The sequence below is a fragment of the Camarhynchus parvulus genome, chromosome 17, assembly GCF_901933205.1.
Source record: "Camarhynchus parvulus chromosome 17, STF_HiC, whole genome shotgun sequence".
In the NCBI taxonomy this organism is placed as follows: Eukaryota; Metazoa; Chordata; class Aves; order Passeriformes; family Thraupidae; genus Camarhynchus; species Camarhynchus parvulus.
The window spans coordinates 1,481,969-1,502,907 of NC_044587.1; the positions used below are offsets into that span (position 1 = coordinate 1,481,969).

Genomic DNA, 20,939 nt, shown 5'->3' on the forward strand with positions numbered 1-20,939 from the left:
CTGCTGTGACCCAATTACTGCAGCCCTGAAGTCGTGCAGGCTCAGCCACGGCTACAAAACCCTGCTGAAGATGACATGAACCACGCTTGACCCCACAGAATTTGTTGCTGATGGTGATAAGCAGAGATAGCCTACATTTATTTTGCAGATTCAAGCAGAATTTGGAGGGCCATGGGAAAAAAAATGTTCTAAATTGGACATGTTTGAGAAATACTGAGTCACAAGTTTCAAGCTGCACAAGGTCACTTTTGCAGTTTCCTTTTTCAAAGCAAACCCTAGATTTTATTATATAAACCCAGTGTTGGCAGCACTCAGACATGCAGTCTTTTTTAGCAAAGCCCTTTGCAGCATGACTGTGGTTTCAGTCTTGGAGAAGCCTGCAGATGCTACTGCTTCTACTTTAAGAAGAGAATTAGCTGTATATTGCAAAATATTTAATAATTTTCAGTTCAAATGAAATGAAACAACAAAATAGTTATACAATTTTACTAGTTTATATTTCAATTCATAAAGTATACACACTGCAACTATGCTACCACAATGTCCACGCATCTAATATTGATGGGAGTTACAGTAATTTTTTTTTTGGTATTAAACAATAGAGATAATGTATGCAGTTAAGGAAAAAAGCTTGGACATAGCATGTTCTATCCTGTAGTTACAGAGTACATTAGCTAGCATTAGTACAGTAAACAAGAAAAAGTTAGAAATACAAAATAAACCAAATATCTTTATATACAAACCAGTGCCTCATATTGTTACCAGCTTATACTCACACTGCACACAAAATTTATCCACTGATGCAATAGATACTTCAGCATAACACAAACCATTATAAATTAAAAAAATTACAAGGTGCAAAACTCCATTCTACAGCTTTCTGGTGAGAACTCAATACAATCCAAGGAATGAGAACTCCAAGCACGTTTAGCACCTACCAGTGCAACTGCATCGAGCGTGAACAATGACCTACACCACCTCAGAACGCCACCAGGAAGCGAGTTACAGCTAGAGATGCTCGCGGCTACACTCACGCTGTGATTTTTGCCTCATATATATCTCAGTTTATTGTTTCTTTGTCCCATTCATACCTATGTGCAAAACTAAAACCTGGGAGCTCTGTCGGAGCTCCGCAGAAGGCCTGCTACAGCCGGGTAAAAACAAACAAACAAAAACAAAACAGAAACCTGACAAAACCCAGACAGACTCCATTGAATGTCAGACCATCCACATAATTCATATTATCAGCAGTCCTGGTGCTGTTGATATGTGGATCAAACAATATGACACAAGTGAAACGGGAATTTGCCCACAATTCCGATTGTTCTTGTCTAGCACTTGGACAAGTCTCCCAGCCTCCGGTGGCAAATTGGTTTGGCAGCCCATGCCAAAAAAGCCCAGAGTTGCATAGAATTGATTAGTAACAGAAAGAAATGCCAAACACAGAGAGATGGATGCTGCATCTACTAAAACAAAGTGGGGTTGCTCGACAGGAATGCTGAAATCATCCCCATTCATAAAGCAAAACATGTCACCTCCTACTCTCCATTTCCTACCTCTGGGGACTGCTTTCTGGCACTGATGTAGTTCTTGATAAACTTGTATTTTTTTGTTGCATTTTTTTCAGTTTTTTTTCCTTTTTTTCTTTTTTAACTTTGTTAGTGACACTTTTCCTTTCAAATAAAATATTAAAAAAGGTTATAACTGTAAAAAAACCTATCATATGTAAACTTAACAATTAGGGTTTGGTAAGTTCTCGTACCTAGTCTGTGAAAAGCCTCCAGCCAGACGCAGAATGGAGTGTTTCTCGGAAGAGCTTCAATCTAGCTACATCACCTGTTAAATATCAGTAGTATGAACATCCCATGTCTAGCAATAAAACCTCTCTTGTGTTTCCATCCTCTTTATCATTGACCTATTGAAATCCTGACATGCTGTGTTTCTATTATATTTACATTCTGGTCCTCTCATGTCACAGAATTAAACATCTGGCCAAGGAAGGCAACAAAAGGTGTTAAGAAGGTGTGTTTGACAGAACTGCTTTTCAACAAGTCTCTTTTCCTTGGACTCCAGTCACTGTTTTTATAGAGCTTATTGTTCTGTTGAACCACGTTTTCTTTGCAGCTTGTACTTCATTCAGGGCCAGACCCAAATGGTGCTCCAAATCCTGCAAACAGAAGAGTAATTTCCTTAATTTGTTACATATTCATAGCACAAGGTTATAGGAGTTAAAGCTAGAAGGCTCTAGAATATCTACAATCTCTTGGCCACTTCAGAAGTTAAACAAGTCTTACATAAATTAAAAGCAGAACAATAAGCTAACAAAGCGGAAAAAAAAAGCTTTGAAAAGCAAAACGAGACTTGTGCCATTGCCCTTAGTGAAACATTCCACTTTCTTCAGTACATTCAAATTCTTCAATTGTCTTCCATCTGAGGAGGAGCTGTTCCCACAGGAAGTGGACTTTCTACAAACTAATTTTTACCTTTCTGTGAACAAGCCACACTGGCATATCAGTTTTAGGCTAAAAGCACAATGTTGTCATATTTTACAGAAATACTTCAGGTACCTGGAGTGCTTTGCAATCGTGTTTTAAGAAACATGTCTAACATTTGTCAATGTTACTTCTTCATTTAGCACTGATTGTGAGATAAAGACATGCATGATTCAGTACTCTGTCAGAGCTTGGGCTCCTTCCAAGCAGTTGCAGGAGATCAGCCAGCCAGCACTGCACTGCAGACAGGCAGATGTCTGGAAGCTGTAGTGGCTGCTAAATACAGTTCATGCAATTTCAATTATATCGTCTGCATACAGCAAGTTTCAGACACAGTGTTTGGTTAAATAACTGTGCAGGAAATAGCAGGTTATGGTTTCAACCAACAGGATCTGTTCCAATCCCTCTACAGCTCACACACACATTTTTCTAGGAATGCAGACATGCTGTACAGACTACAAAACAAACTCCCAGAGCATTACCTGTATTTTACATTCCGCCTCCACAAGCTGCAGCTTGGTCTGGGCCAGCTCAAGCTCCATTTCCCTCAGCTGGTTCTTCAGTGTTTCCTTCTCCTCATCCGTGTCCTCATCTGAACCATCCTTGGCAGTGCTGGCCACCTTCACACGGCCTTCCTTATTGAAGAACTCGCGGCAGTGCTCGCAGTCATCCACCTTTTGCTAAGCAAACACCTGGCTGTGAGCAAAGCCTGTTCCTGCCTCTGCTCAGGGAGAGCAGCTCAGCACCACAGGCACCACTGATGGGAACTTCTGGGGAGGCACAGCCAGGCAGGAGCTCCTGCCAGCCCCACACTCAGGGCTTTGGAAACACTGCTGTGCTGTTTTGCTACAATAATGGGCTCTGTCCCTCCCGCTGTTACTTTATGGTAAAAGACAGTCAGAGAATCTCTTCCAGAAAAAAAAGACCCCTCAAAAACCTACCCAGGATCAACATTAGCATGTAACCACTAGGGCATGAGAGGACTCACCTTTTCTCCCAGATCTCCCCCTTACAATCTTCTCTTTCATCTATGGGGACTCTCAGCCACCATTTTAGTAATGAAATAAATTGTGTGTTTGCTGCTATGGTTTTGCTAAGAGATTGAAACATTGTAGACTGTGGATCTATCTGGTCTCTTACCCGTATTTTCTCAATTTCAGCTTTATTTGCTGTTTGTTGCTTTTCCAGTCGCTCACTCAGCTGGGAACAAATCTGACAAGCAAAATTATGTTACCAAACCATTTATAAATGTAAATTTGCTCCCAAATGAATGCTAAAGCACAAATAAATGCTGCTGCAATATTAACATGGATAGTCTAAGGACCCTTAGAAAGCTAGAAAAATTGGGATGCTGCATTAAGCTGTCTCATTGGACATTTTCCCATTCTCTACATATTCTTCTATCCCCACAGGAAAAGGTGCAGTTCCAACACAAGTTATTAACAGCTTGGCCTTGCTAAAGGAGCCAGAAAAGGTTAGGAATAGCATGACCCTTTTGTTGTCTTTGGGAAAAAAGAACAGGCAAGACAGAGTAGTAAAAAAACCCTAATTCATTCCCTGAGACCTGATATGGGCCTACTAAAGAGACACATGAATTTGCTCCCTTGATACCTTCTGATCAGGAGCTTGAATGCCAAAGCAAAGCCTTGAAAGGAAAAAGGCATCTTTTTTTTTATTTCTGAGGTGCATTTGATTGACAAAGCAAAGATGAGAGAGAAGCTTTTCTTGGCATGAAGTGAACCTTTGATATCCAAGAACCCATCTGAACAAGGTTTGTCTGTAACTGAGGCTGTGGTGACTTCTGATCTACAAATCCCCACATCAGGGCAAAGAGGACTGACCACTTCAGGTTCTTGGCCAAAGAAAATGCAAAACCAGCCACAGGCTTCCCATTTAGAACAGCTAAATTGTGTCCTCAAATACATGGCATAGATAACATTGATTTCCAGAAATCTCCTAAATTACCCAAAAGTCTTGCACTTTGATAGCAAACCACATCATCATGAAGTTGTACTCACCTGTTTGTAGTCACCAATAATAGAGCTGTTCTTTTTGATCTCTGACTCTGCCTTATCTAGTTCCCTACGACACATTTCCTTCAGCTGTAGGGGGAAAAAAAAAGAAAATACAGGGTTTATATCGGTGTAGTCTGAAAAATACCCAGGTGCTATTTCTTCCTTCTCCTTAACCTCACTGCTCTGCTCTACCCAGAGACCCAGAGTCCAGCTCAGCTCCACGCAGGCAGGGTGAAGCCAGGCTTTGGTGGCCATCACTGACAGAGCAGTGGGCTAGCCAAGCAAAGGAGGGATTCAAAAAGTGCTGACACCTAAAGTCCTGCACTGCCTCCCTGTGCAGCATCTGGCACAGGCTGTGACACTGTGATTTCAAGCTAAAAATTCCCCACCCTATGAAGCACCTGGCAGGAAAGTGCCAAATTCTGCTTTGCTGACGTCCTTTACAGCACAGAAGAGGGACAAACATGACTTAGAACATTAAGCCCTTCCCACACTTGTCACTTCTTATTTTTATCATTTCTGTACTGTAGAGAACAGCGACAACGACAGAAATGCCCCAACCTGAGCTGATTCTTCCTCCAGGCGCCTCTTTTCTTCTTCTGCATCAATCAGCTTCTGTTTGGTCATTAGCAGCTCCTTATTGAGGGCATCTGCCTTCTCCTCTGCCTGAAACACAGAGTGGAGCCTGAGCAGAGGCTTCCCTGCTGTGCCTCCACCAGGACAGAGCCAAGAGTGCAGCCATTCCAGTCTTATTAAGGTTTGGTTCATTGCTATTAAAAACAATAAAACTTTATTCTGAAAATTATTTTTCTAAAACTTCCCATCTGCAATAGCAAAGCAGCAAAACATCAAAATTAATGGCATGTTCCACTATACTCCAGCCCTCTAAAATGCCTCTTGAATTCAGTGATTAATTCTAGCAAAACTGGAGTAGGGATTGCTCCAAAGAAAGCCAATACCAGAAATAAGTTTCATTTTCTTGTCCAGTCTGGAAGTTGACCAATACATTCTGAAGACAAAGGCACAGAACAGCTCACAATGTGCAACATCAATAAAAGACTATAACCAGCTCAGACCTAAGTTTAATTTGCAAACATTCAACCTTGCAATGAAAACAGAATTAATGAAAAATGCCTCTAGAACATTTAAAAAGCCCCCAGAACTCTATGAAACATCTCAATGGATGTAATAGCATCCCAGAAAATACTGCATGAAAAAACTGAGCTACCAAAGCAAACATAAGTCAGGCCCCTCTCTCCTTCCTCCTTAAGGGAAAGAAATGTCCCACCAGAAACCAACAACCCCTTTTTATTGCAGTTTTTAAAGCATAAAAATATCTTGTTGAAAAATTTCAAGCTCTTTATAAACCACTACAACTCTGCAAAGTTAAGACATCTTTTCCTGTCTCATGCACACAACACAGCACTTCCCAATAGGTGTATGGATTCTACATAAAAATAGATCAATAACTCAACTGATATATAAAATCTTCAGGAAGTAGCTGTACCAATTCCCTTCAAAGGAAGAAAATCAAAAAGTGAATTTTAGTCCCTTAAAGTCCTGCTGATCTTTTAAAACAGACGGCAAAGGCAAAGAGAACATCTTTTCATTACAGATGGGGTTTCAGCTGTTTGAAAGTTAAAGAACACTGGGATGTAGGAGCCCAACAACAGTAGAAAAACGAAGCCTATTTTCTGGCCTAGTGAAAGGATATTAAGGAAATTCTTGTATTTCCAAATGCTTTGTTTTGATCTTTTGGGTTGCAGATTTCAGACATGCCATGTAGGTATCAGAAAAGGTGTGCTAAACAATGTCCTTTGGTACTTTCCTTTCAGGACCTCAGGCTGGCAGAATGAAACTTATCACTTCAGGATCCAATTAGAAGAATTAATCATGTCCTGAAGTAGGATCAAACCTACCCATCTCCTCCCAGGGGATACCCAAATGCTGCCAACATCATTTGCCATCTTTGAGTACAAGACTATTATATATCAAACATTTTGCCTAATTTTGTTCCTCTCCCAGCCCTCCATTAAAAAAAAAAACCAATGTAAAAATATAACAGCGTCTCATACAGGCTCAAGCAGCCACAAACAACAGTTAAAAACTGATAGAAAAAGCTTCTTCAGGACAATTTTTGCTGAAGTCCACCTCCTGAGTGCCACTGCTGGGCTATCACCAGTGTGAAGCTTCTGGAAGCTTCACTAATGAAGGGAAAAAGCCCAGGTAAGAGGAAGTGAATGTACCAATATGTGGGGAAACCCTGCTTCTAGAACATTCTTCTATGATCCCCATTTTAACACCTAAGAACAGGAGATGTAATAAACCCAAAAGTCCTGAACCAAACCTCATTAAAGCAACATTCACCCAGTGGCATCAACATTTACTATGAATAGTTTTCCAAGAGCAAGTTTCCAGGAGACCGTGGGAAACCTTAAATTGTCTGAGGCAGATGCAATGAAACATTTGAAAGCCTGTCAGCTCCTGCACTGGGCAACTTTCAGAAGCCATTTTCCTTTGAGATTTCAGAAATGCACTTATCTTGGTAGAGAACAAGAATGGCAAAACATGAGCACTTGAACTCTTCCCCTCACCTCCCCAAGCAGACAGATAAATGTGGTGCAGCCTCCCCTGTGCTAGAAATGCCAGCACCTTTCTGTCTCTGCATGTCCTGGAAAAAAAGAAAAAGCTTATCCTAATAAAATCTCCCACAATTGAATATGTAAAGAAGGGAATGGGACAGCAAGCTGAAAAAAACTGCTGTAACACAAAGCAAACCTGAATCTTCCTCCTGAGAGCTCTACTGATCTGGAAACAGCCCAGGATGAGGAGTTCACACAGGCAGATTCCAACAAGCCAAATGGAAACCACAACAACATTTTCAGAGTTGCCTGAGGTACCTGAGAACTTGATCCATGCAGAGCCAGACAGACTAAGACTTTCAAGTTTATCAGGCACTTTGCAAAGCCTGTCTGCTGTGAAATTGTATTCATAAAAATCCCAGGAAAACACAAGCTAGCATCCATGTTATGATTTCTGTGATGGTTCAAAGACTTGCCACAGTCCTGCCAGACTTCCTTAGAGAAAAGAAAGTAACTACTCAAGTACAGACTCTCCTTTCCCTGCAGTCACTCTGAATGCTTTTAGAATAATGAGTATTTCAGCCAGCACTCCTGTTTCCTATGGACCTCTGTCACAGGCCTGTACATTGGCAGGGTGCAACGGGGATGTGGATGAAGGAATCCTGTCCCACACAGAAAAAGCACTCCATGTCTCTCCTCTCCAGGGAGAGAAGGAACAAGGAGTTAGCCCTTGTCTGCCCTAGACAGCCCAGGACATGACTTACATTGTCCAAGTCCTTCCTCAGTGCAATCTTGCTGGTGACCAGCTCGTGGGCCAGGTCGTCGTTCTCCTGCTCCAGTCTCATGTTGGCCTCCTGCAGGCGCCGGTTCTCGCGCTGGGGGACACAGAGCGGCTGTCAGGGACAGGGGCTGCCAGGAGTGCCACACACAGCCCCCTGTGCCCACACACTAATGCACCTCCAGTCTGCACAGACAGCTCTGCCTGCATGAAATTCCCCGGGACAAAACTACAGCCATCGTGCAAATGTAAAATAAATACAGGATTAGCCTAGAGGAGACACCAGGTATAAATAACTCTGCTCAGCCATTACTTGTTGAGGGACAGAAATGTTTTTGAGGCCTGCAATAGTAGGGGTATCATTGTGCCATCAATACCTTGCCAGGAGTTTCCTACCAAGTATTGCTTTTCTTGGTTCAAAATGAAATTTGCATGCTAGGATCAGGTAAGAGAGGAGAATGCTGGAAAAAATACTCTATTTTCTCTCTCCTGTTACAACTCCCAGCACACAGATGGATACTAAAGAAAGTTTACTTCTCTGATTAAAATGCATGAATTTATTGTATCGATGTCTCTGTGAGTATTATTGTGGTATGTGTATGCATACATAACTTGACATGGGTAATTTATCCCTGTATTATGTTTATTTGATAAATAAACTATTTATAAAATTATATGCTTACTGCAGTATACATCATTTGAAATAAGCAAGAGGAGTAAAAGGGGGACTATAAACATGGAAGGCAGAGTTAGAATCAGTCAGGCATTTCCTTTCTGTTCATGGCTTGTGGTGCAATCAGCACGTTAAACAGGCTCTACTGAACCAGTTCTATAAGCCCAAATAAAAATTCATACTATTCCTTTTCTTGCACAGCTGGGCTCACAACAACCCCATCCTGATCAGCATTGCCAATAGAGAGACATTCCCTTCACGTTCATGGAGCTGATTCCCCTGTTGCATCCAAATTGGTCAGAAAACAAAACCAGCTCAAAAAAGAGTCAAAAGTAGCAACTTTCTGTTTGTTAAACCAGACTGGAGAAGGTAAAGCATTACCTCAAATCTTTCTATAGGATCCTCCTGTTGAGCCTGCTGCTCTCTCATGGTATGATATTCCTTTTCATATTTCTTCAGCTTCTTCTGGCTAATCTAAATTAAAGCAGCCCATTAGTTCCTGCCCAGGACATTTATAAAAGAACACAACACACACAGGGTTATGGAACAAGGTTCAGGCAACTCCTGCCTCCCACAAAGCACAGCTCCTGGCTTCACCCAGTTCTGAGGGCCAAACCCTCAGGTGTGGTCAGAAACAGTCCCATTCAATAGAATAACAGCAGCCTCCTCCTGTGGGATGCAGGGAAAGTTTCAAAAGGCACCCAGAGCATCCTGCCCGAGCTCCCCCTTGGTGCTGCACAGCTCCTTGGTGCTTCACACACTGCAGAGCTTCAGCACAACAGAACCCCACGAGATGGGGTTCATTTTGGGACTGGCCTGATGCTGAGCCTTCTTCAGCTGCTTTCTCAGCTGTAACATTTATCATCACACAGAAGCATTTGGTTTACTTTACATGAGACTGTAAATGCTGAAAGGGCAAGTGCAGGCTCAGCTGACATTTCTGCCAGTGTCACTCAAGCCCAGCAGAAAACAGCCCTGCCCGAGGTGCCGAGGTGTCTGGGCAAGCAGCAGCACCTCAGAGCACAAGTGCTGTGTCCCTGCTCTGACCCACACAGCACCAGCAGAGCCCTCTCACAGGCCCCCAGATTCCCCTTCTGTGAGAAGGGACAGAAAGGTGATGCTGAATTCAGTATTTTGTGCCCAGAGTTCAAGTGCTGCAGGGACAGGGAACACAAGGGAAGCTCTAACAGATCCTGACCAGCATTTTCCTGGTGTCACCTGTGCCAGAATGGTTTAGCAACACCACACCAAGATCACTGTGAGCATTTCACATGCAAGATATTATGCATCTAAATAAAATCTCTAGCAATAAAGTTGCACCTAAACATTTATTTTTATCTCAGTAAACTAAATAAATTTAAAAGCTATAGCTAGGATTTCTTCTTTAAAAACCCCTTTCTGAGAAACAGGTTGAATTTTACATGCATAAATGACAGGCAGAATGGAAAACGTGTTTGGTTTCCCTGCAGTCTGCTTTCCTCATGAAACCTTCCCGAGCAGGAGCTGCAGAACGCGGTGGCCAAGCTCCCTCTAGTGAGAGCAGACCCGAAACGCCCCTCTGCACTCGGGAACATTTCTGCGGAGATGCCAACCATTACCTGGGGTCGGTCCAACCACACACAGCTGCAGGAGGTATTCCTGCACCCCAGACACCCACCTAGAGAATTAACCCTTCACTCACAATGGAGCCTGTAACTTGAGGAGATTATTTCACTGCTCTGCCCCTGCTCAAACACTGCCCAAATTTGGGGGTTTCACACCCCAAACGTCCCACAATGTAAAGTTAGATCCTGACAAATGAGGCATCCACCCTGCCAGAGGAAAAGAAGGCAGGCACATCACTACCACTGTATTTTCATCTTCTACTTTTCAAGTGCATTAAGCCAGTTTTGCCTATTTTAGGTGATCTTGAGCAGATTTGTCATTGTCATAAATTCTGGGCACAGGAGGCCTGGGGAAGTCAGCAAGGATTCTGGGTTTGCAGAAATGAACACTGATGTCCCACCACATTTTTTCAGGAGGCAGCAGCAGCAGCTCTGCTAACATCTGTTGCCCAGAGAGGTGAACTCCCCATCCCTGGAAGTGCCCAAGGCCAGGCTGGACGTGGCTTGGAGCAACCTGGGATGTGGAAGGTGTTCCTGCCCATGGCAGGGGTGGAATGAGATGGGCTTTAAGGTCCCTTCCAACCCAAACCATTCTGTGATTCTATGACTTGATGGCAACACTGAGGAGTGACTTTAAGAATCTGGTGCTGTCTCCAGCTGATGACTTCCTGACCTCTTTTCCAGCAGAATGCTGTTCTAATCACAATGCCTTAGCTAGGCTACTTCTCCCTTCCTATACATTATTTATTTTGATATCAGGCCCTTTTCTGCTCAGAGAAACACTTCCAAATACAGAGCTGGAGATCTCTACTGACAGCAAAGGACTTGTATTTTAGGTCAAGGAAAGCAATTACATGCAGCACTCCCATCAAGGAGGTGATAACAGAAGTGTTCTGAGCCGAGCCCAGCAGTGCTTCCTCTACAACCCCCCCTTTAATGCCCCCAAAGCACCCCAGGACACCACAGGCAGCCTTGCCAGGTCCCCTCAGAGCCTGCCTGTGCCACTGCACACAGCACTGGGAACACTGGGAATTTTGGCAGAGTGGGAAGAAGAACAAGTTGTTATTTGGAAACATAAAAGACAAATGCACTCAATTAGGATGATGTGAACCAGATGCATGTGGAACATTTAATCTGTGGCTAATGCTAAATGATTAGAGAGATAAAATAGCTTTATTCGTGATTATTCTGTTATTTCTACATTAGTTTTACACAAGATGAGCTTGAATTCTGTGCAGAATACTGGTATCCACACTGCTACTACACCTGGATCACAAAATGCCTGGAATGTTAACACACCAGGGAAGCTGTGTACTTCCACACTGACACTACAAAGAATTCCTCTAGGGAATTTAAGGAAAAAGGACACTTTGAACCATATCAGTGTATTTGGCTCAAAATTAATCTCCATGACCACAGCCAATTAAGCTGCACTTGCCCTTGGAGCTGGAGGCAGGAGCTGCTCCCAGGTGGGGCTGCAGCAGCCCCTCCCAGCTCACCTTCATGTTGCAGGCCAGCTCCATCAGCTTCTTGGCGTTCTCCTCGGAGCGGTACCGCTTGGGCAGCTGCACTCGGAAGAACTTCAGAGCCCCCTCAAAGTCAGTCAGCAACAAATCATCCTTGGTAGTCTGGAGACAAGGGAAGAAACACCAGGAAAAGCCAATTTTTTACAGTTATTGAATACCAGGAAGGATAAAGCCACAACAGCTTTGGAAAGCTGCAGTAACGTTGCTGCTTCTTACCTTCAGCAAAGAGTGTTTGTTTCTATTTCTGCAACCTTCTATTCCACCCCCCAAAAAAAGCACTGTGCTGCACAGGACATGCCAGATTACAGCACATGTGCCACAGGCAGTTGTTAGCTTCTCAAAAACACAACATATTTTTGTAACAGGCATCTTATTTTTTCTATGGTGCATGAAGATGCATAAACCACAGTGTAACACTGTATACTCACTTTTAACAATCCCAGTGCAACGTTGAAGATAACACTTATTCCCTGGAAAGAAAAAATAATGACAAAATAATTTAATTTTTCAGTATTTACAAGCTTGGATAGGAATTTATTTGGTGGGTTTTGTTGTTTAGTTTCTGTGAAAAGGAGAACCAGGATACATGTGTAACCAGGTGCTATATAAATCAAAGACACAAGAACACCTTTGCAAACAACTGGCAAAATATCTTTACTGGAGAGTCATTATAGAGAGCAAAACAATCAACACTGGTTTTACTGCCTCCTTAGCAGTCTGAAACTCTAAAATTATGTTGTGCACTTTATTTCATTTCTTAATGAGTGGTTGGTCAGTTCCAGATAATTTAATTTTCGTACAGCAACTTCTAAAATCAGTGATTTAAATGCAGTAATGTATACATCAATGTATTAAATTCTGGTCTTCACAAACTGGGATAATTCATGCAATGAAAAAGAAAGTGACTCACTTTAGGACAGAGTCCCACGGCATCTATTCTGCCTCTGCTCCTTAGAAGAGCTCTATTCTTACTGTCCAATTAAATTAAATACAAACAGTTCTGTAGTCAGGACTAGCTCACACCTTCTTCAGGGGTCCCACTCATAACCATGACACATTGCTCATCTTATTTCAAGATCCTTCTTTTCTTCTTCCCACCAAGTTATTCTTTCACCATTATTTTAAAATTACGAAAAACCCCTTAAAACTTCTCTGTGAGCACATTTACTGTTTATGAAATGAAAATGTGTTTCTAAACAAACAGAATTGATTTTCTCCATACCATCTGCTGCTTTCTATTCCACTGGCACATGGACAAAGCAAGCAGCAGACACAGGGAAAGGGCAAAAACACTGACCAGGAGGTTTGTGAATGCTGAAAGCTTCAGTAAAGGCAGGAAATCAGCCACTTCACAGGAACAAGTGCAGATCCAAGAAGAATGGATGCATGAAGTTACCCAGCAAATCATTAAATAACTCAAGGATGCTTCAGTACAAAATGGGATTTGTTCACTGATGGCAATAAGTGTTGGCTGTAATTACACTGCTTACCCACACATCACTACATGCACTGTTCTATACAGGATTACAGACAACGTCTCAATACAAAGAATTTTGCTCTCTAAATATAAGTTGTGAAATATAGAGAGACTTCAAGTTTTCCAGGAGAAAGAGCTTCAAGCTTGTTAGATTACCAGCATGAGAGTCAGCTGGGTCATTTTATACACAATGGCCTCCATGCAATAATATGATAGGAAAATAAAGTCATCATTGTGTATTACATGACTTCAGAAGAGAGGAGCCCACATATCTGTAAATCAGCTCTCACCAGACTGTACAGAGTCTTCTCACATAGATTCACCAGTGCTAGGGAATAGGAGATTATAACCTTTTATATAGCTATTGATTCTTAATTTGTTTCTTTAAAATGCTGGGAATCTTTATCATTGCAGAAATGTAACACTTCCACATAAAAATATCACATGCCTTGCTCTGAGAGAACAGATAGTAACAAGGGCATGAACCAAGATAGTGACAAACTGTCAAAAGCTGGGAGCTGTGCAAGTCTCCAGTTAGAGCACATACCTCACACAGGAGTAAGTCAATAATATGGAAGACCATGTAGAGAGGGAATTTTGCAGTGAACAGGGTCAGGAACCACTGGGAAGCATACATGTGTGCTTCAAGGCTGATGTCCAGAAAGTGGTTATACAGATCAGGAATGTATTCCTAAAAGTAAAACACACAGAAGCACTGAAAGTTAATTTAGGCTATTTTGGAATTGTAGCTGAAACCCCAAGCTACAGAAGGAAGCTGGGTAGAGTGACCATCAGTGCAGGGTCCTGCATCCAGCAGGTGTGACAGGAACGGGCCTGGGGGCCTCCTAAGGATGCCAAAGGCTTGTCCTGGGCTGGATGCCCAGCAGGAGCCTGGGATCTGCCTCAGCAGGGCCCAGGAGTGGCTGTGCTGACACCAGAGCCACTCCAAAAGTCAGGAACATCTGCCTTCAGCAGCACCACCCTGCTCCTGAGACCCCTGCTACAACACCTGGCATGGTCCTGGCTCTCCACCCTTCCTCACAGCTTGCAAACACCATTCACCCTCCTCACAGCTTACTCACAGCTTACAAACACCACTCACCCTTCCTCACAGCTTACAAACACCATTCACCCTTACTCACAGCTCACAAACACCATTCACCCTTACTCACAGCTCACAAACACCATTCATGCCACAGGAAAAGCCAGGGCTGAACTGCAGGCTCGGCTCTGTTCACCCCCAGGTGAGCCCCCACCTGCATGAGGCGCTCCAGCTGATAGAACTTGCAGTGCAAATCTTCAAAGTTCTGTTTGAAAAGTTCCCTGAGTCCATAATCAAACATGATTTTGACCAGAACACTGAAAGCTTGCTCCTCAGGCATCTGTGAGACAGGAAAGTGGATTTAGCAGCCAGCATTAAAACCTTTCATATCAGGTCATCTGCCTGAACGTCCCTCCCCTCTGAGCGAAAGGCTGAACTGCCACTACTTTCTTATCCGGTTTAAATGCAAGCAAGAGTATCACACAAAATGAGGTTTACTGTTGCAAATGGCATTTCAGTGGAATAAACCACCTCTCAATCACTCAACTAGAAATACATCTTCCAGACATGAAGATCAAAGCAGTTCCCCTGCGTCTTTGCTCCAGAACTCATCAGAGTCTGAATCTTACAGATTTTGAGCAGCCTAACCCTTTGTCACCCACATAAAAAAGGCAGAAGCAGTATTACTAAAGGATGTTAAACGGGATCTTTCCCTTATTCTTAACTATATATATTTCCCTTTTTCAATGACATTATTACATTTGATGTTTATTAGATGACATGAATAAGAGAGACCAGTAATTGCTAACAGAAGTTCCACACCTCACAACTCAGCACCAGTTTGGGAAGTTCAATCTCCCTTTTCTGCCAAAAACTGAAGGAAAACTCAAAGCTCATCAGTGTTTTGACATTTTCCCCTGCCCTTAAAATTCAGTTTTAATATTTCTGTAGAAAAGTCTGACTTCAGGTCAATTGCTGGTTTCTATAAAGAACAGAACATCCATCTCAAGTATTCTATTATTAATCTGCAGATGGAGTTTATTAAAACAGAAAACTTTGCTGAAACATTCCAAACTGGTAGTGAAGGACTCACAGAAACTTAATTTCCTTTTCTGCAACATTTGTTTTTATTATTTATTTTCCCTAGCAGCCACACTCCAAAGGCTGACTTCAAAGAGAATCTTTGAAAAGAAAAGAAACGAAACTTATTTGAAATTTAGCTTTTCCTTACATGCATACATTATTCCCAGAAGCTACAAGCACTGTCAAAGAGAGAACTCTGGAATAACACAGGGCTCAGTCATGAGAGTGAATCTCTCTAGGGCAAGGGACCCATGACAATGAGGATCTACAAGCAAGCACATCTGTTCCAGTGAAGGTGTTCAGTTCTCATAGCAGGAAGAGGTGCCCTTCCCTATCTCATTCAGTGAGGAAATAAAGAATTAATTGCTCATCTAGGAAATATTTCAGATTACAGTTACATAGAACTAAAAGGTTCTTATCATTAATCACTTGGCTTTTGTTTCCCAAGAATGGAGTTTACAATCTCCTCTGTATCCTCCCCTGACTTTACAACAGTATGGAAAATCCTCCCCTGAAGGCCAGACTTCCTCTTCCACCAAAACCTGCAGAGAGCTCTTCATGCTCAGCCCTCCATGGCAGAACAGCTGGGGAAAAGAAACCTCAAAGCACTGCTGGGCTCAGGAACTCTGCACTTCCAACTACCCTTGCAACAGAAACACTGACAAAAAGCAGACGTTACTTTGAAACAGAACGGTCTATAAATACACAAATACACATTTGTAATGCTCTTGTATTTCCCAAGCGTGAGTGAATCTAAAACTTTTGCTCCTGAGAACCACAAATCTCTCTCTAGCTTCTGAACACACCAGCAATTAAAGGATATTACACTGATGAGATCACTTCTATCAACAGCAATTAAGTTTAAAAAAGCATAATAGAGTTTCTTTTAAAAATATGAAGGTATTATTGTATCCTTCCCTAACCTCTCAAACCAAGAAGCACAAAGAGCTCCAGGACAAGAGCCCACAGGCTGCACAGCCTGCACTGAGACCCAAAGAACTGACATCCCTTCAATGTCCTAAATCCTCCTCTGTGTATACAGGACAAGGCAAACACCATCTGTATTTCTGACTGATTCCAATAAAAACATCTTATAAAAAGCTAAAATCTGACCTTGAAACCATGTAACAAAAACATTTACAGTGTTGTCTTACCCACAAATTCCATGCCTACTACTGCTCCTGAGTGCAAGCCTGAATGGAAGGGGTCCCAGTACAGGAACACAAGGGCACGGACGCTGAGTCCTTACAAACACCACAGCACGTTTGAAACAATGTACTCCTCCCTGCCTAAAATCACTGTATTACTGACCAACATAGAAGTGGATGTGTGCCCTGCAACCCCATTAGCTCAGAAGTCTGTTCTAGACAAGTGGAGCAGCATTTATTCTTAATTCTAAAGCAGCTGAGGGTAAAGGCAGCACTTACATGTAACAGCAGCACAGCAGCCAGGAATGACTGGCCTTGGCAGTAGCCAATCTCTTCATCATACACAGAGTAGGCCTAAAAAAGGAATCAAGACTTTACTGGTACCTGTCTCAAGATAACAAAAACAAATAAAACAGAACAATTCATTGAACACAGCTCCATACAATTCCCGTGGATGGAGTGCAGCCATTGTCATTCTAACAAAGGGAAAATCTGTATGACAACCAAACTGGGATACACAGAGGCAGTGGCTGGTTCCAGTAATGCACCAACGTTGCTGCAAGCACTTATCTGAGTGCTTTTATCTCTAAACAGGTCCCACAGGGACATTAGGAAGAGGGAGAAGGCCTAGGAATTCAAAAGAAAGTGCTGGAAGCTTAAACCATTCCAGCTGAGATACCTGAATGCACTGAGCTGTCCATTTTTGCTTATTTTCTCCTTTTAATAATCAGCTTCAGTGCATGCCTATGGCTTTATAACCTCTATGGAGGTACACAGTCATCTCCAGTTACATAATTTGTCCAGCTTGATCCAGGCTGACAGGTCAGGAATGATGTGAAGTCTTTGCACTGAACACTTCAGTGCAGAGAAATCTGGGAGGGCTTTCGGTCTCCTGTGTGAATAACCAGACTCAGCCCAACAGCTACCATGGAGAGGAGCCTGAGCCTGGTGCCAGAGGCTGTCTGCATGACAGACAATGCCAACACATCCCCTTCTTCTCAGCCAGCAGTCACACTGCTGGTGATGCTGAATACAAGTTACCAAAACCAGCCCAGAAGAACTGAAAGAATACCTTGCATATTTTGTACAGGGAGTCCTGGCCATCTCCCCCAGTGTCTTTAAAATAATCATGAGCAGGGAACGTTCGATTGATGTCTCGGGTGATGGCACTGTCTTGTGGAGACTCCTATCAGAAAAAGAAAATAACATGCAAATTAACACACATCAAACGAACATAAACTACAATATGCTAGGATTGAGGCTTGGGAGATTAGCACTGGGTTCTGTGCACTGTTCTAAATTTAACAAGACCCAGTGTACCCCAGCAGAGCTGGCAGCTGCAGATCAGAGCTGGGATAGATTTGGGTACCTCAGCACATCTGGGGAGGTGGCAGAAGGAGCTCACACACACACACCCACCCCATTTGTGCTCCAGGCCAGGGCAGTGCAGATGCAGCCATCCCTCAGAGATTCCTGCATGCCAGCACTGCCCAGGCACACTCCTGGAATCTCACAACTGCAGGAGTAAGCAGCAGCTGTCCAAAATGCTGTCCCTGAGGTTCAGCTTGAGGAACCACTCCTCATCCCCTCAGAACTCCATTAGAGAAAACAGATAGTATGAGCCCTGAGGAGTGTCATACAGGAAAACACGAGGGAATGCAGGGACAGGTCCTGTACGAGCTGGGATTTCAGCATGAGGAAGATGGAACTTTGTTCTCTACATCACCCCAACACCATCAGTTTCAGATGCCTTGGACATTTGGAAAGCTGAACAGTAAAAAAAAAAGGGGTTTAATCTATCAAAAAACCCCATGTTTCTGCTTGACAAATGGAAAAAGGTTAGAAGTAAAAGATGGTAAAAAAGCACACAATGTAATCAGTGTAAGGAACATTCAATACAGCTTGTAGTTTTCTTCACAAAATTATTTTTCAAACAACAACAACAACAACAAAATTACCACAGTGTGCTTCATTTTCAGTGTGCTTCATTTCTCTTCTGATTTTAATCCAAGGTTAATGCTCCTCTCTGGGGCTTAACACAGACATTTCATTAGGAAAGAAAGCATTATGCTGCTATTAGAATCAAGAGCAGATTGTTTTGCAAATTATATCAAAAGTACTGTTCAGCATTCCAATTTGAAAATAATTAACTGGTAAAGAGGTCTATCTCATTATAAGGAAATTAGAAACAAGCAAAATCCAATGCTCAATAAATTTTATATAAATAAACCTTTTAAGTCAAAGACAATTATACTAATGGCTGGCTGTTTGCAAGCAGGGAAAGACAAAGCTCAGAAACCATTCTGCAAACTTTCAACGTGTGAACACAGACTTAGTGATAAGTTTCTTACAAGTTTGCAAGACTGAATTCCAGTGAAGTACTCCCAGGAGCACAGGTTGTGGCCACTGCCAGCAGCATCTGTGGTCCTACACAAGTGCCTTTCCTGAGAGTCACCTGTGTTCTGCTGCAATGGCAAAATCATCTCTAATCCACTTGCCTTCTAATCCACTTATTTAACAGCAGAGACAAAAGCATCTGGTTGGAAACTCTTAGGAGAGGATTCTCAAAGGAATCACTCATTATGGCTAAAGAGAACTAATTAGTGGCCTCTCTGGCTTTGCGTGACTTGCTCAGCTCTTGACTCCTGTGCCTCAGCACAATTCCTCAAGCAATCCAATGTGAGTTCCTGCAGCTGAAACACAGCTTGGGAAGAGAAAAATCAACGGAAATGATAAGATTTAAAAAATGTTTTTCAAACCATGGCTTTGAAATCTCCCCATTAGTACAAACTGCTGCAATCCAAGCATTGTGTAACCTTTTCTTTACTCCTATTTTTATACCTTGCTGTGAGAATTGGCTCAATGGGCAATTTCTCATGCTTTCAGGGGACTGGGAACTGAAGGAAACCCTTCTGAACCCACACCCTTCACAAACTGGGATTGAAAAATAGAAAGCTAAGAATGACAGGAAGAAAAAGAAAGTAATAAAGAAAACAGAGTGGAAACCAGCCATGAGAACTGAGGCAAGTGTAGTAAAGATTAAAATTCTCATAACAGTTTGCTGCTCTGAAGGAAAGCAGGAAAATGTAGATGCTCAGACTCAGAATATGCCCTTCTTCCCCTCTTTTATACACTTTAAAATATTAATGGACTTACATTGAAACCTTCCTCTCCAAAATTTAAACAGAAACTACGTGAGTAATTATGGAAACCAGGATACAGTCCAGCTGGGAAAAACCCATTTATTCTGTCAGGCTGCATATAAAAGCATATTGGTTCCCATCTCTTAAACCTGATATATTTAAAAGATATTTTCCATGCATTTTCATGATCTTGCAGGGAGCATCCTAGGATCTGCAAACCGTGTCATGCAGTTACAGCCTTGATCAACATATTCAGACTGAGACTGTGTTACTTTAGAAGTTTTTTCTGTAGCTTAAAGCACAATTAAAGACATGGAAAAGCTGGAGTTCCCTCTTCCTGGGACTGATCTACTTGCAGTTTTCAGCAGCTCCGGTTTATTCCTCCTAATCCACTACATAAACCCAAGAGGATGAAGAAGCTGCAGCAAGGAATTGCTAAAGGACAAGATTTGTAATGAAAAAAATGAAACAAGAAACCTCCAGAGAAGGGAGGAAGCTGCCTGCTGGGAATAGCTCATCACCCAAAGATCAGCTCTGTCACACCAGACTCCTGGAGAAAATCCCCTGGGGTATAAAACAGCCCTGACCTGGACCCAGGCTGGCTTCAGAACCACTACCAAAACGGAGAAATTCAAGGGGACCAAACTTCGAATTCCCCCTGCCCCAACCCCAGAATGATTCCAACTGTGGAATTTTGCTCACTGCTGAGTTATCTGACACACCCACCACCAGCCCAAACTGTGCCTGACTCTCACTCTTGCCACATCCATTTCCACATTCCAGTTACTCCTTAGGAGGGTCCCAGTGACTGCAAGAATTCTGCCACATGGTCAGAGATTACTGTGGGAAGGGTCTGGAGTCTCAGGCCACCGCTGGAATTTTCCTTGCTCTGCCAGGGTGGGAGCAGCACGTGGTGTGTTGCTGCAAGGCATGGACAAGCCACCCTGGAGTGCACCAAGCCAGGGACAGATTCCAGCAGATCCAACACGCAGAGAGAGCCAAAATTCTGTGCAGCTTTCATGGGCAGCAGCAGGGGTAATATTACACGATGAGGATAAGTTATTTTGAGCAGATCTGTACATTTTAAGTACATTCAAATACATTAAATGGTCTTTTGAAGCTATTTTCAGTTAGCAGGATCCTGTGCCACCAGGTCTATCTTGCAGGCTCATGGCATTCCCAAATTACTTTTATTAAGCAATATTTACATTCATTTTTACACAGAGTGCACTTCCTACATTTGTTTTTGTCCAAACCACTGGAGAAGGTTTTGGTAGGAGGAATTACACCTGTTACTGAGACCTCAAGGAAGTGACACAAACCACAGTTTCAGAGTAATGTACTTGTTAACTTCCCACAAGGAATGCTGCCTGCAG

At 42.6% G+C, this 20,939-nt stretch overlaps 1 protein-coding gene across 1 annotated transcript in view; it reads right to left on the reverse strand.

The window, feature by feature from the left end:
* Window positions 1-472: 472 nt before the first annotated feature.
* RABGAP1 (RAB GTPase activating protein 1) overlaps window positions 473-20,939 on the reverse strand; it is a 60,594-nt gene continuing 40,127 nt past the window's right edge. The window contains exons 14-26 of the mRNA XM_030961207.1: window positions 17,493-17,606; window positions 16,700-16,774; window positions 14,404-14,529; window positions 13,695-13,838; window positions 12,099-12,140; window positions 11,644-11,772; window positions 8,922-9,014; window positions 7,854-7,964; window positions 5,069-5,173; window positions 4,511-4,594; window positions 3,633-3,704; window positions 2,975-3,172; window positions 473-2,167 (exon numbers count right to left, since the gene is read on the reverse strand). Of these exons, the coding sequence (XP_030817067.1) occupies window positions 2,045-2,167; window positions 2,975-3,172; window positions 3,633-3,704; window positions 4,511-4,594; window positions 5,069-5,173; window positions 7,854-7,964; window positions 8,922-9,014; window positions 11,644-11,772; window positions 12,099-12,140; window positions 13,695-13,838; window positions 14,404-14,529; window positions 16,700-16,774; window positions 17,493-17,606 (1,416 nt within the window). The 3' untranslated portion in view covers window positions 473-2,044. The remainder of the gene's footprint in view (window positions 2,168-2,974; window positions 3,173-3,632; window positions 3,705-4,510; window positions 4,595-5,068; window positions 5,174-7,853; window positions 7,965-8,921; window positions 9,015-11,643; window positions 11,773-12,098; window positions 12,141-13,694; window positions 13,839-14,403; window positions 14,530-16,699; window positions 16,775-17,492; window positions 17,607-20,939) is intronic.